General features: G+C 44.8%; 1 protein-coding gene across 1 annotated transcript in view; it reads right to left on the bottom strand.

Annotated features, from left to right (window-relative positions):
* Positions 1-5604: 5604 nt before the first annotated feature.
* The window catches only part of cass4 (Cas scaffold protein family member 4), a gene marked incomplete at both ends in the record, with an annotated part of 34612 nt that continues 26716 nt past the window's right edge, over positions 5605-13500 (bottom strand). The window contains 6 exons of the mRNA XM_080727994.1: positions 5605-5824; positions 6664-6890; positions 7718-7804; positions 9091-9468; positions 10040-10282; positions 11426-11617. Of these exons, the coding sequence (XP_080584120.1) occupies positions 5605-5824; positions 6664-6890; positions 7718-7804; positions 9091-9468; positions 10040-10282; positions 11426-11617 (1347 nt within the window). The remainder of the gene's footprint in view (positions 5825-6663; positions 6891-7717; positions 7805-9090; positions 9469-10039; positions 10283-11425; positions 11618-13500) is intronic.

The raw sequence follows: 13500 nt of genomic DNA, 5'->3' as shown, positions 1-13500 counted from the left end.
AACGGCCGGTCCATTCCCGGCCGGTCCAGGCTGGCCATAAAAAAAAGAGAAATTTCCGGCCCCCACAAAGTAAATATAACTCATGTAATTGGCCCACTGGCTTGTCTCTCATGATCTGAAATTGCCAATCTTTGAGTAGCAGCTTGTCTATCATTTGGATATACTGTATCAGCCCACTACTCTCCTTGATTACTCTTATATGGTCTACATACAACATCATTCGACTCTCTTTAGGTATACCAGCAAAACGATGAGACCTAAAATCACAGTAACCGTTCATCGGTTAGTATTTCGGGCTTCGCAGCGCGTCCGGAAGGCAAAGAAATCTGCCACGCGGCCATGCAATGAGGGCCTCTCCAACTCCTTTTCTCGGGCTGAATCAGGGGCCCAACACGTCCCTGGTTGAAACTCCAGCATTGAATAACATGAGGCGTGGGATTTGAACAAGGACTGGTTGCACATAAAATCAGATGCTTTAGACCATTACACCACCACTCAGACACATTCTCCAGGTCAATTTTACTCCTATTCATTTGTATTTTAGTCTTCAATTATTAAAAATTAAATTAAACTGCTGATTTGAAAATGGATTCTATGTGCTGTGAGTGTGATAATTAGACTACGACACCATGCAGTCACACATCTCTTAGAAAGGTTGAAGTGTTCTTTAGTAGGCTATATTAGCTCTTAGTTGGTAAAGTTAAACATCCCAGCATTGAACCACAGGTTCTGGGACTTGAACTCAGGCCTCAAGGCTGGGAGTCCAATGATTAGGCCACCATACTACGCTTCAGTCTCTCTTGACTTATGTCTGTTACTGTTAGTACTGTTGAAGCGTTCTTTAGTTGTTTTTTTAAGACTTGAAAACATTGAACTGTTGGAGAACTGGGATTTGAACATCTCTGAGAGTCTGATAATAGATCAAGTGCTGTTGAGTTGACCTCAAAATAGTTTTGTTGCTAGGAGTTACATGACAAAGAATTGGTGTGGTTTGGCCTTTAGCATTGTTTAAGAGTTATTTTGTATGTTACCCTTCAATTATTGAACATGGGACCTATGCACTGAGAATCTGATCCTCAGACCACTACGCTGTCTCTCACTGTGGTGTTTTCTAGAGATTTTGAGTATTCCTTTAAATTTGAATTTTAAACTTTAAAATGACGAAAGGAGACAAATCTCCTGTTTTGGGGGTCATTCTAGAACAGGAGACATGGCCAAAAAACAGGAGTGTTGGCAGGTATGCATATCCATAGGCGGTAAGTCTGTGGGTGCCACAGGGTTTCAGCACCCCGCGGAGCGCTCCTATAGCCTATTTGCATCAATTGCATGTATGCAAACGGGCGGGGAGTAGCGCTCAATATGGCTTCAGCCTCCCGCGGTGTGGACATTCTGGACAAAAGTTGGGGGGGCTGGGGGTAATGATGTAATTACCTGTTTTCTGGTGAATTGCGGGAGTTTGATAACAAATCCAGGAGAAATTACCTCTGGCGTCATGTTTCAGGCCAGGGCTAGAGGGTTGGCAGCTCTGAAGTATGTAGTAGCGTGCCAAAAGTTTGCACCTTTTTCCCTTTTAAATGGTCATCACCAAGAAAGCGTGGGGTGGCTCAAAGTAGCTGACAGAGTACAGCATCTTGCAATGGGCCTGGTGTACAAGATACACTACACCTCCAAGATACCCATGTACCTGACAAACCACTTCCTATAGGTCAAGGATGTCCACGATCACAACACCAGAGGCAGCTCCACTAATCATGTTCAACCTAGATTTAACACTATAAAAGGCTCTAATTCGTTCTCCTGCTATACCACCAACATGTGGAACGCCCTTCCACAAGCCTTAAAGGAGTGCAAATCCCGAGCTCCTTCAACATTGGTCTGAAAAGTCACCTTCATGCGGCTGCTACTCGAGACTTGTAAATAGACTAAAAGCCCCCATGTCCCTGTCCCCCCATGTTTTCTCCCCATTTTTTCTGCTTTTGTAATTGACGTTATCCTATGTAGTACTGTGTTCTATCCGTCTGTCTTTCAATGTTATATGAGATACATAAAGTGGTTCCTGTGTAAATAAGCCGTAACGCTTATCTCCTTTTGGTTGACCTTGTACCAGTGAGTTGTGCTGTCGTATTTTTTTCTATTGCAAACTGCTAATAAACTTTTCAATCAATGGAAGATGCAATGGGCGCTTTCCATACACAGCATTCTCTGCTGGGCTGTGTATAATAGGATAGCTACCAGCAGAGGGCAGTATAATTCTTTCTGGTCTCTCCAACAGAGTTCCTGCATTCCTCTTTGTAAGTAAACACACTTTTATTTCTACATGAGATATTAATCACACATCCAGTCTTAAAGGTTTCCTTTTTTTCTTCCTTTAATCGGAATATCAATAAAATTGTATTCCAGAATACTGTGGGAATGCATAACACATCTTGGTTATTTATTTATTTACATAGATATTCACAAAAAGAGCAAAACAAACATACAACCTGGAGGGTCATACACAATACAAAATACTCAAATAACAAACAATATGAAACGCATGTAAATTATATAAAAGATACAAAATATATTATACATTAATTGTGTCTTAAAATTTGGCCTAAACTGACGCCATCATGAATGTGCAATTTGTTTTGGAACTCTGGCCTGTTAGGATTATGAATCTGTTCATAACATAAAACTAATTACAACTTAAGCATTATGACCCATAAAACGTATTGTCTCTTTTCAAAAGTGGCAAAAACAGATCTACAAGCTCAAAACGTGTCGCTTCGATACCTTTGTGTGGCATTGGTAGGCCTATATGATCAAGTAAATGGTTTATTTAGGAAAAAGCACAAGTTAGAGCAGTGCTTCACAAAGTGGATTTCAGGGACTCTGTGGGTTCCTTTAGGGTGGTCTAAATGGACCCATACAAGTCTGTAACTCTGACAGTGTACAAATGGAACCAATTTGGTTCCATTTGTACACTGTCAGAGTTGAAATGTAAAAGTTTGAGAAACACAGAGTTTGTCCTAGTATTTACACTTACAGTAACTGCATTCATTACATTGTGATGGGTAATATAAGTGAGAGAACCATTCTAGGCAGTAAAGCTACAGTATGACAGTATGCAAGAAAAAAAAACATTCAGCGGGAGTTGAAATATGAAATGTCTAAACGAGCTGATTGGTTACTAAACACCCATGATGACAGCTGTAGAAAATAATCTGTTTTTGCTGAAGAAATCATACAGCTCTGATCCTATAGCCTCGGACAAGACAGACATCGACTTATCTTTTCTCCAGTTTGTATAATTGTATTATCTCTGTCAAGAGACTGTCAGCAGTCAGAATTCGGTGTCTCACCAGGATCCAAACCTCCAGAAAGACATTATGAATTAACCACTTAAACCTTGTTAAAAGAATTGTGAAAACAACCGATCTAGAAGCTCACAGCGTTCCGCTTCAGGACGCGCTGTGACATCTGTCACTCTCGTTCCGTGTGCTCTGAGTGGTGGTTCTCAAAGTGGGGTCCGGGGACCCTCAGGGCCAGGGACATGCTGGGACCCTGATTCAGCCAGGGAAAAATAGTTGGAGAGGCCCTCATTGCGCGCTATAGAGAGAGATCTCTCTATAGCGCTGCTGCTACTCAAAGATTTGCCATTTCAGATCATGACACGTGACAAGCCAGTGGGCCAATTACATGAGTTATATTTCGTCGTTGTCGGGTGGAAACCTTGTATGTCCAAAACCGTTTGTTTTGTATTTTTCATTTAAAAAATGATTTAAACTCGCACCACGAGGTGTTGTGTGCTTGTAGATCTGCTGTTTTCACTACTTTTGTGTGACGGCCTTGTATGATGAAGCAGGGCTTTACTTTGCGAAAAAATGTACAAATTTGAAACTTGGAGATATGAGGTTTCTGCTCGACATTTCTTTCCTAATGGCCGGCCTGGACCCGCCGGGAATGAACCGGCCGTTCGGGAGTTGTCCCGCTTTTCCCAATGGCCAGCACGTCCTTGCTCAGGGCTCCATGAGGGGGTTGCAAAACGGACGCTTATAGGTCTGTAGCACACATTTGTACACTCATAGTTTACGGAGTAGCCTGGAAACCAGACGAATCTGCCAGAGCTAAAAACAAAACCAGCCCTGGGCAGATTGGTCTGGCCCTCTTCAGCATGGCCATCAATACAGTATGTGTCCGTTGCAAAGACTGTCTGAGAGGCATGATAAGCACTGCTATTTATTTTTATTTTCAAAACCATCTCAGGGCTGCTCCCCCCTTACATTGTGGTCCAGGGACATGCTGGGCCCCTGATTCAGCCCGGGAAAAGGAGTTGGAGAGGCCCTCATTGCACGCTATAGAGAGAGATCTCTCTCTATAGCACTGCTGCTACTCAAAGATTTGTGACAAAGTGACAAGCCAGTGGGCCAATTACATGAGTTATATTTTGTCGTTGGAAACCTTGTATGTCCAAAACCGTTTGTTTTGTATTTATCATTTTAAAATCCCACCCGTGTGAACTGAGCGGTGGTTTACTGTACTCTACTGTACCTAACTGTTCTGTACTGTACATATTCTGTGTTCTATGAATTTGATGTGTTCTAGATCTATGAATTCTGTCACCTCCCCCCCGCCCCCCCCCCCCCCCCCCCCCCCCCAGGCTAGTCTCAACAGCACCCTCTTACCCACCAACCCCTCCCCCCTTCCCCCATGTGTGTGTGTGTGTGTGTGCGTGTGTGTGTGTGTGCCTGGCCTGGCCTGGCCTGAAAACAGCGCCCCTCCCTTAACATGTGTGGTCATAAAAGGTACTACACCACAGGCTTCAGGCTACATACAGACCCACCCGCCCACATACAAACATACCTACACACACGGCCACGCTATGGAGACGGTGTGACCACCGCTCAAAAATGATTTAAACTAGTGAAAACAGCCGATCTACAAGCACACAACGCCTCGCACCGCGAGGCGTTGTGTGCTTGTAGATCTGCTGTTTTCACTACATTTGCGCGAAGGCCTTGTATGATGAAGCAGGGCTTTGCTTTGCTAAAAAATTAACAAATATGAAACTTGGAGATACAAGGTTTCTGCCTGACAGTGACGATTTACTTTGTTGGCCGCTTAGCCCCCAAAATGGAACATGGATTTTTTTTCCTAATGGCCGGCCTGGACCGGCCGGGAATGAACCGGCCGTTCGGAGTTGTCCCGCTTTTCCCAATGGCCAGCACGTCCCTGTTGTGGTCTATGTTGAATGTGAACCCTGGTCCTTATCAGACGCGCTCAGGCGACTTCCTGGCGCTCAACGTTCCATTTGCTCACACAGAGCTCGGCAAGGGAGCATTCTCTGTCAGTGCTCCATTTGACAGATCGTTGCCTTCTTTAGGTCAATTCAAAAACTAAATGTCCACCACAAGCCAACATGGTTTAAATGACATTCCGCTCACCCCAGAGTTGTGGGTGACCAATCAGAGCCCGCTATTCAAAGTGGGACATTGCTTGCTGTGACCTTTGAATGTGTTTGTAACCGGCACCATGGAAATGAATCTCCCACACCGAAGTTCCAGACTAATATCTACGCCCATGCTGGGCTAGTTACGGGCGGTCCTTGGAGAGCTACCGTGCTCAGAGGTCCAGTGATATGCGGAAGTGCTGTGCCCTCTGAGCCAGCTCTGTGGCGAAGTCCTGGGCCTCCAGCAGCGCCTGGCGGTCCGGGTAGTGCAGCGCGGCCTTCTTGGTGGCGACGGCAAGCTGCTTGAGCAGAGCACACAGGTGGTTGCTCTTACACAGCAGACTCTGACTGCTGCTGCTGCCGCCTCCACTGCTGTTGTTGTTGTGAGCCTCCCTGCACACGCACACGCACACCCGCACACACGCACACACACACACACACACACACACACACACACACACACACACACACACACACACACCCCGCAGATCACGATTATTACACAATCAACATTAACCACTGAACCCTAGAGTCCATATTCTGAGGGGAACATTAGCTGAAAATAGCAGATCTACAAGCACACAACGCCTCGTACCACTGCGAGGTGTTGTGAGCTTGTAGATCTGCTATATATTATACTAAGATATTGTGGGGGCTTTTATGCCTTTATTGATAGCACAGTACATAGACAGGAAACAGTAACGGGGAGTGACATGCAGCAAAGGCCGTCGGGTAAAGAGGTTCAGTGTAGGGGGGAGAAAAAGAGCTGACCAAGAACACGTTTTACTCTCATAACGATGATAAAGACCCCTAAGACAGTGTTTCTCAACCACTGTGCCTGGGGACCTTTGGTGTGCCCCTGAGAAGGGTCAAGTGTGCCCCTTGAAACTGCTTGAAAGTCAGTATTGTATTTATCATTTTAAAAATGATTTAAACTAGTGAAAACAGCCGATCTACAAGCACACAACGCAGCGTTGTGTGCTTGTAGATCTGCTGTTTTCACTACTGTTGTGCGACAGCCTTGTATCATGAAGCAGGGCTTTACTTTGCGAAGAAACTTACAAAATTTGAAACTTGGAGATACGAGGTTTCTTCCCGACAGTGACGATATTTACACCCCCGTATTATGTTGGTGTGCCCATGGATTCTTGGGACATGAAAAGTGTGCCCATGCAGAAAAAAGGTTGAGAAACACTGCCTTAAGATGTCATGATGGCGACCCTGTCCTGTACCTGCAGAGCGTGTCCACCAGCCTCTGTCCCACCATGATGACCAGCTTGCTGTGGGAGATGAACCTCTCGGGGGGCTGGCTGTCCCGCAGGCTGCCCACCAGCCCCCCGATGGCCTTCTGGAGCGCCCCGAAGTACAGCCTGCAGTGCTCCGACAGGGAGGGGGGCTTCTGCTTCTGCTGCTCCGGCACGCCCACCCCATGCTCCGAGGAACGCCGCTTCTGATCCGCCTGGGAGGAGAGGAGAGGAGGGGAGGCAGAGAGGATGAAATGGGTTGAATGAGATGGATGTGATGAAACAATGTAATTTTTAACCCATACTGTAGACCAGGACACCCTTTACGTAATACACCTTTCAATCCAGGAACCGCTTTAAGGATTGTTCTTGCTATGTACAGTATATTCATGGGTTGCATTTGTTTTAAACCGGCCATATTGAGGACTGATTGGCATAGAACCAATGTTCTACGTTCTACGTTAATCAAAACACCTGTGTTGGTCCTCAAAATGGCTGGTGTAGGACTACAAATGCTATGCAACCCATGAATATCAACATACTAGTAATTTTCAGTTTTCGCCCCCTAGTGGCGGAAAAAAATTACCTCTGGGAACTCAGATTGCATATATACATACAATATATATTCAATAGAATGAACACATTTTCGGGGTGAGTTGCCAAGGACAGAGAACTCATACAGAATACAGGATAAACAAGTGAAACTGGAAGTGATGAAAGAAAGAAAAAAAGAGGAGGCTATACTCTTATTGGAACACTATAATATTGAAGCTGATGAATGGGATCTCTCTCCTGATTGGATGAAATTGGCAACCCACCTGCATATCTATTGTCTGTGTATTAGAGAGCTGGTGAAACAGGGAGGGAGAGCCCTGTTACTGAACACTATATATCAATGATCATTATCACAATAAAGAGCTTTCAAATATATATTTTTAAAGATATCACTACCTTGAATGGAGGCAGTAGTGATGTTTGACTAGTGTTTGACATGCCCTAATAGAAGAAAATGAATCCTGTTCTTATGAAGTGAAATACATACCTGAATGTTTTTGTTAGTGGATGTGGTGGTATTCTCCTTCCGATCCTCCTGCGCTTTCTTTTGTTGCGTTTCAAAGTCACTCTTGGTCTGAATGAGAAATTAAAGTCAAAAGTGAGAACTTCCATTATTTAGCATGGATGAGCCTTTATGTTTGTTTATCATTCATTTAAATAAAGTTCCAAAACATTTCAGCTCCAGAGCCAGAAGAGAAATAGTCTCAAATACCTCATACTGGTACAGTAGGTCCAAAACTGTTACTTTTCTGGATTCAAAAATAGCAAAAAGAGCAGATCTACAACCCCAAACTAGCTTTGAGCTTGCAGATCTTTTACTTTTGAGTGACACCAGTTGCTGCCAAAGCGTACGTTTACTTCACCTAAGTAAGCTTTGGGAGCATAAAATTGGTGTGCAGACTCTTATTTTCTTACTTGTAAATTAGTAAGAAAATAATTAGTCCAGCACCCAGCCTATATGGCTTTAGATGTAGACTGTTTATAGTCCAGCACCCAGCCTATATGGCTTTAGATGTAGACTGTTTATAGTCCAGCACCCAGCCTATATGGCTTTAGATGTAGACTGTGTATAGTCCAGCACCCAGCCTAGCCGCAAATTGCAACACTAGATTTTATTTTAATCGGATGAATCTAGGGTTGCAATACCTCCCATAGGCAGCCAATGCATCAAAACGTTTTTTTTTGCTATCTGATTGTATTAAACTACGTCAAACTCACCAATATTGTGGCTCTATGGAAAGCTTGGGATTTACTCTTGCTATCTGCAAAGTGTTTGTTTCTGAAAAATCCACCGTAGACATGTTAGGAGCTACTTTCTATCAAGAAATTGGCTTCAGGTGATTATTTTTTCTAAGTGCTGGAGTTTGGAAGCGCTTGTGGGAAGTCACTCAGCGGTCCTGTGTACCACCTGGTTCTGAATGTCAGATAATGCAGGAGGCAGCGGGACGCTGCGTAATAGAAGACGAGCGCTTCCGAAGTTCAACACTTAGAAAATAAACCATGTCTGCTCGGATTTCTTGACAGAAAATAAATCATAACAATTCTACGGTGGATTTTTCAGAAACAAACACTTTGCAGATAGCAAGAGTAAATTCCAAGCTTTCCATAGAGCCACAATATTGGTGAGTTTGAAGTCGTTTAATACAATCAGATAGCAAAAAAAAACGTTTTGATGCATTGGATCCCTATGGGAGGTATTGCAACCCTAGATTCATCCGATTAAAATAAAATCTAGTGTTGCAATTTGCGGCTACACCCAGCCTATATGGCTTTAGATGTGCGTGCCTTTTGGGCTGTTTTTTCAGCCTTTTTGTTAACTCAATTAACAAAGTAACACATAAAAATACCCCTAGCTTTCACCTGTAGCTGAACATAGTCATTATCGTCCTCTGTGAGATCAGGATCTGGTTCGCCCATCTTGGGAGCGGTGCGGTGGACGTCGTGCGGAGGCGGCTGCTCCGCGGCGCCGGTCGTGGCGTTGGTGGCGCTCTCCCTCTGGGCGGGGGACCTGAACAGGAGCTTCCCGTTGGCGTTGAGGATGGACACCAGACGCTTGACGTCCTCGGGCACGGTGCGCGCCACCATGACAAAGCGCTCCAGCTGGTCGGGGGTCTGCGCCGTGGCGGGGTCCTGGGACAGGGCGTCCAGGGGCCAGCCTGTGGCCCCCAGGGCGTTCACCGTCTCCTGCAGGATCACGCCCGAGTCGGCCACCACCGACAGCTGCTTGTGGATGCGGGCCTGCAGGGTAAGGAGCAGTGTCGCCATCATTCCATTTTAGTTCTCTATTAAAACCCAGTATTAAAGGTTCTACAAACGCCTTCTGAATCAGTAGTTCTCACACTTTTTCTTAATTCAAAATCATTCAAAACTTTTCAAGACTTTCAAAAATGCACGAAGTGCGAGCTGTGAGCTGTGAGCTGGATCGCCACAGCTGACAGAGCTCAGGCCATCAGCAGGGACCAGTGGAGCAGAGATCCAGTAGAACTAACAGACAAGTAATTTTATGCTTGGTTGCACTCGGGTGTTAGCAGATCTACCAGCTCAGATATACAAGCTCACAACGCGTCACGCTGAGACGCGTTGTGAGCTTGTAGATCGGCTATTTTCAGTGTAAAATCAGGCATTAACGTGCCATCAAGGCAAAATCAACTAAATCTACTTTAGATTTAGTCAACTAAAACTAGACTAGAAACTAAAACATTTCAGATTACTAAAACATGACTAAACCCTGAATGAAATTTCATTCAAACTAAAGACCATGACTAAAACCAAATCACAATTTGCGGTCCAAACCAACAGCGCCCCCTACCTGCAGGTTGGCGTCGGTGAGGCGGCAGGCGTTTCCCTTGACGTCCAGGGTGAAGTTGAGGAAGCGTGTGAGCGCGGCGGCCACGGCCTCGGCGGCGTGGCGGATGGCGTCCAGGTGCTCCTCCAGGTGCTCCCGCCGCCGCCAGCGGCTGCTGACGAACTCCATGAGGCGCGGCACCGCCCGCACCACGCCCTCCTGGAGGTCCAGCAGCCTGCGGCCCGCCTCGCCCTGGCACAGGGTCACCTGCAGGGTGGGCAACACGTTGTTATGCTTGTTTGTATTTATTTATTTAAAGAGGTGGTGCCATAGTTTTGTACTTTTTCTGTTTTTCATGTGTCTAGGAGGTTGAAAGTACTTCATTAGACCCTCTGATGTGTTTTTTTTTTTTGAAAAATGATGTATTCTCTTAGTATTTGTTTGTTTTCTTTTGGAGGCTGCCACCTTGTGGCCAAAAGTGTCAGTTAAAAAACACAGATACTAAGGGTGTCACAGTATCAACTCCTCCCCAATTGCCATTCACCCAACACTGTGGGGTGTGGCTATATCAGCTGGGTCACCACCCACCATGCCATCCATGCATACTTAATGAACTGGGGGTGTGGCCACATAAAAACCCAATTTTAACTCTTTCTGTATACTTTTTTGGAAAAAATCTTCCTCCTAGTATAATCATAATACCTGATAATCATGTTTTAGAGGGGGGGAAATCATGGCACCACCTCTTTAAGCCATTTAGACCTGAACGTCTGTGTCACTTTAGATTTTAACCACTTAATGGTTATTATTTCATGCTTTAGCTATTGAAGATGTAGATCTGCTATTTTTGAAAACATCTGTGCAAGTGTTTGAATTCTATAAATGTCTATAAATATCTTCTAAATTATATAAATGTCTTCTAAATCAGTGGTTCTCAAACTTTTTCATGTCAAGGACCCCCAAAATGATAGGCATTTGGCCTCGGCCCATCTCAGAATATGTTGTTCCAGGGACCACCAGTAGCAAAGATTTGAGTTACAAATGTTTGCTTTGAAAATGATAGTCCTAAATGATAAGGAGTAGTCCTAGTCTTATGACTAAAATCGAATTTTGTTTTAGTCATGATTTATTCACGTGAAATGTTTCAGTTTTAGTCTAGTTTTGGTCGACTAAATACCACAAGATTTTACTCAACTAAATCTAACAGTTGATTTAATCTAAAAACAAATGGCCTGCGTTTTGGCAGGCCATTATGCTGCCGTAATGCTTGAATTATACTTGCTGCATGCCGGAAATACAAGCTCACAATGTGTCATGCTGCAACACGCTGTGAGCTTGCAGATCCTCTATTTTGGGAGCATTTTGGGATAAACAATAATAACGCTTATGGTCCCATCCTATAGTTGTCACCTGGCGCATGGGAGGCTCTGGCGAGGAGGATGAGGGGGAGGAGCTCAGGGCCAGGGAGTCACAGGAGGAGGAGCTGGTGGAGGAGGTGGAGCTCCTCTGGCTGCTGGAGGAGGAGCCTGAGGAGCATGAGGAGGAGGAGGAGCTCCGGTCATCTTCCTCCTGCAGCTGGGAGTCCACGCTGCCCGCTCGCTCCTGCACAGAACAGCAAGCTCCCTCAATGAGAATGTACAAACATTACCATGTCACTCATTCAGGGGCGTCAATTGGGTATGGCAGGGGTATGCAGCTGCCATACCCTGGGTCCAGGGGGAAAATAAAAGTTACTTTTAAATATAAATCCATGAATGTCTCATTGTCTATCTGTTCTGGTTATTATGTTGTTAAATTACAGTAAAATAACTACAAATGCAACATTTAACAAAATTGTCCCTTTAGCAAGGTATTATAATTATATTCTCCACATCTTGACAAAATGGTATATTCCCAGGTTCCGCAGGTCAGCTGCACAGGTGCAATGCATTGTTGTTAATTGTGGCACGTTTACTAACATGCCAAGTTTAGCTGCACTTGAACAACCGTTCCAGGCTGCCATATCCAGCCCAAGAAACCGGGGGGGAAATAAAATGTACTTCTTAAAATGAATGTATCATGCCCGTTGCGAAGGCGCGCGTGCAAGACACCAGTCATTTTGCCATACCTTAGCTTTTTCTGAACTGACGCCACTGCACTCATTCCATGTTTCATCTCTGTGATAACTCGGACATCTTTTCATCTTTGACAGTTAATTTTATTTATTATGTTGTTGTGGTTGATGAAGAGTCCAGGGAGGTGTCTGTATTAGAGATAGCCTGCATCTTTGACCTTAGCCTAGAGGAAGCTTTCATGACCAAGGTCATTAAATAGCAGCCACGTCTACATACCATCTCAGAGCTGGGCTAAAGGTGCAGACTATTTGTTTTTATATTTGGCAGCCCAGACATTATACCCACAGGCTGGGATGCCCAAAAAAGAGGCAAAAAAGGCTGGCAAAGTATTGTGCCGTCTCCGCTATAATCGGCAGCCTCCACATATGGCGGAGACGCTGCTACTTATACCCAAGAGACATGCTGTTGTATCATGAAGACATATGCCATGATTGTGTAAATGTAACTAGATTGCACCTATAATATGTGTGTCCTAGTATGCATCTCCTTCGTGTGGACATAAATACATGGTTAAAATGTGTGTGTGTGTGTGTGTGTGTGTGTGTGTGTGTGTGTGTGTGTGTGTGTGTGTGTGTGTGTGTGTGTGTGTGTGTGTGCGTGCGTGCATGTGCGTGCGTGCGTGCGTGCGTGTGTGTGTAAAAAAGGAAGCATTGAATCTGTGGGTTTCCCTGATTGCTCCACCCGACCCATTTGCGTCACATTAGTGGCGTTGCACCAACATACTGTAAGTGGTCGAGCACACAGTATATATACTGTAACAGAGCATAACCAACATACTGTAACTGTAGGGCCTGCATAATGGAGCTCTGCCAGTTCTTCAGTTCACCATACATGACCACGTGTCGTCCAAAGTAAAACGAAATAATAGATAACTAGAACAGTGTTTCTCAACCACTGTGCCTGGGGACCTTTGGTGTGCCCCTGAGAAGGGTCAAGTGTGCCCCTTGAAAATGCTTGAAAGACAGTGTTGTATTTATCATTTAAAAAATGATTTAAACTAGTGAAAACAGCCGATCTACAAGCACACAACGCCTCGCGGTGCGAGGCGTTGTGTGCTTGTAGATCTGCTGTTTTCACTACTGTTGTGCGACAGCCTTGTATGATGAAGCAGGGCTTTACTTTGTGAAGAAACGTACACATTTGAAACTTGGAGATACAAGGTTTCTTCCTGACAGTGACGATATTTACACCTCCGTATTATGTTGGCGTGCCCATGGATTCTTGGGACATGAAAAGTGTGCCCATGTAGACAAAAGGTTGAGAAACACTGAACTAGAAGCACAGGACTCCACCAGGTCAGGTAATAGTTATTGTGGCCTCCTGGTGGCGCTAAATGTGAAAAGGGCCTTTAACGTTGACACTGCATGAGGC

Source organism: Nannobrachium achirus (genome assembly GCF_963921795.1).
Source record: "Nannobrachium achirus genome assembly, chromosome: 6".
Lineage (NCBI taxonomy): Eukaryota > Metazoa > Chordata > Actinopteri > Myctophiformes > Myctophidae > Nannobrachium > Nannobrachium achirus.
This window is presented reverse-complemented; position numbering and strand designations above follow the sequence as displayed.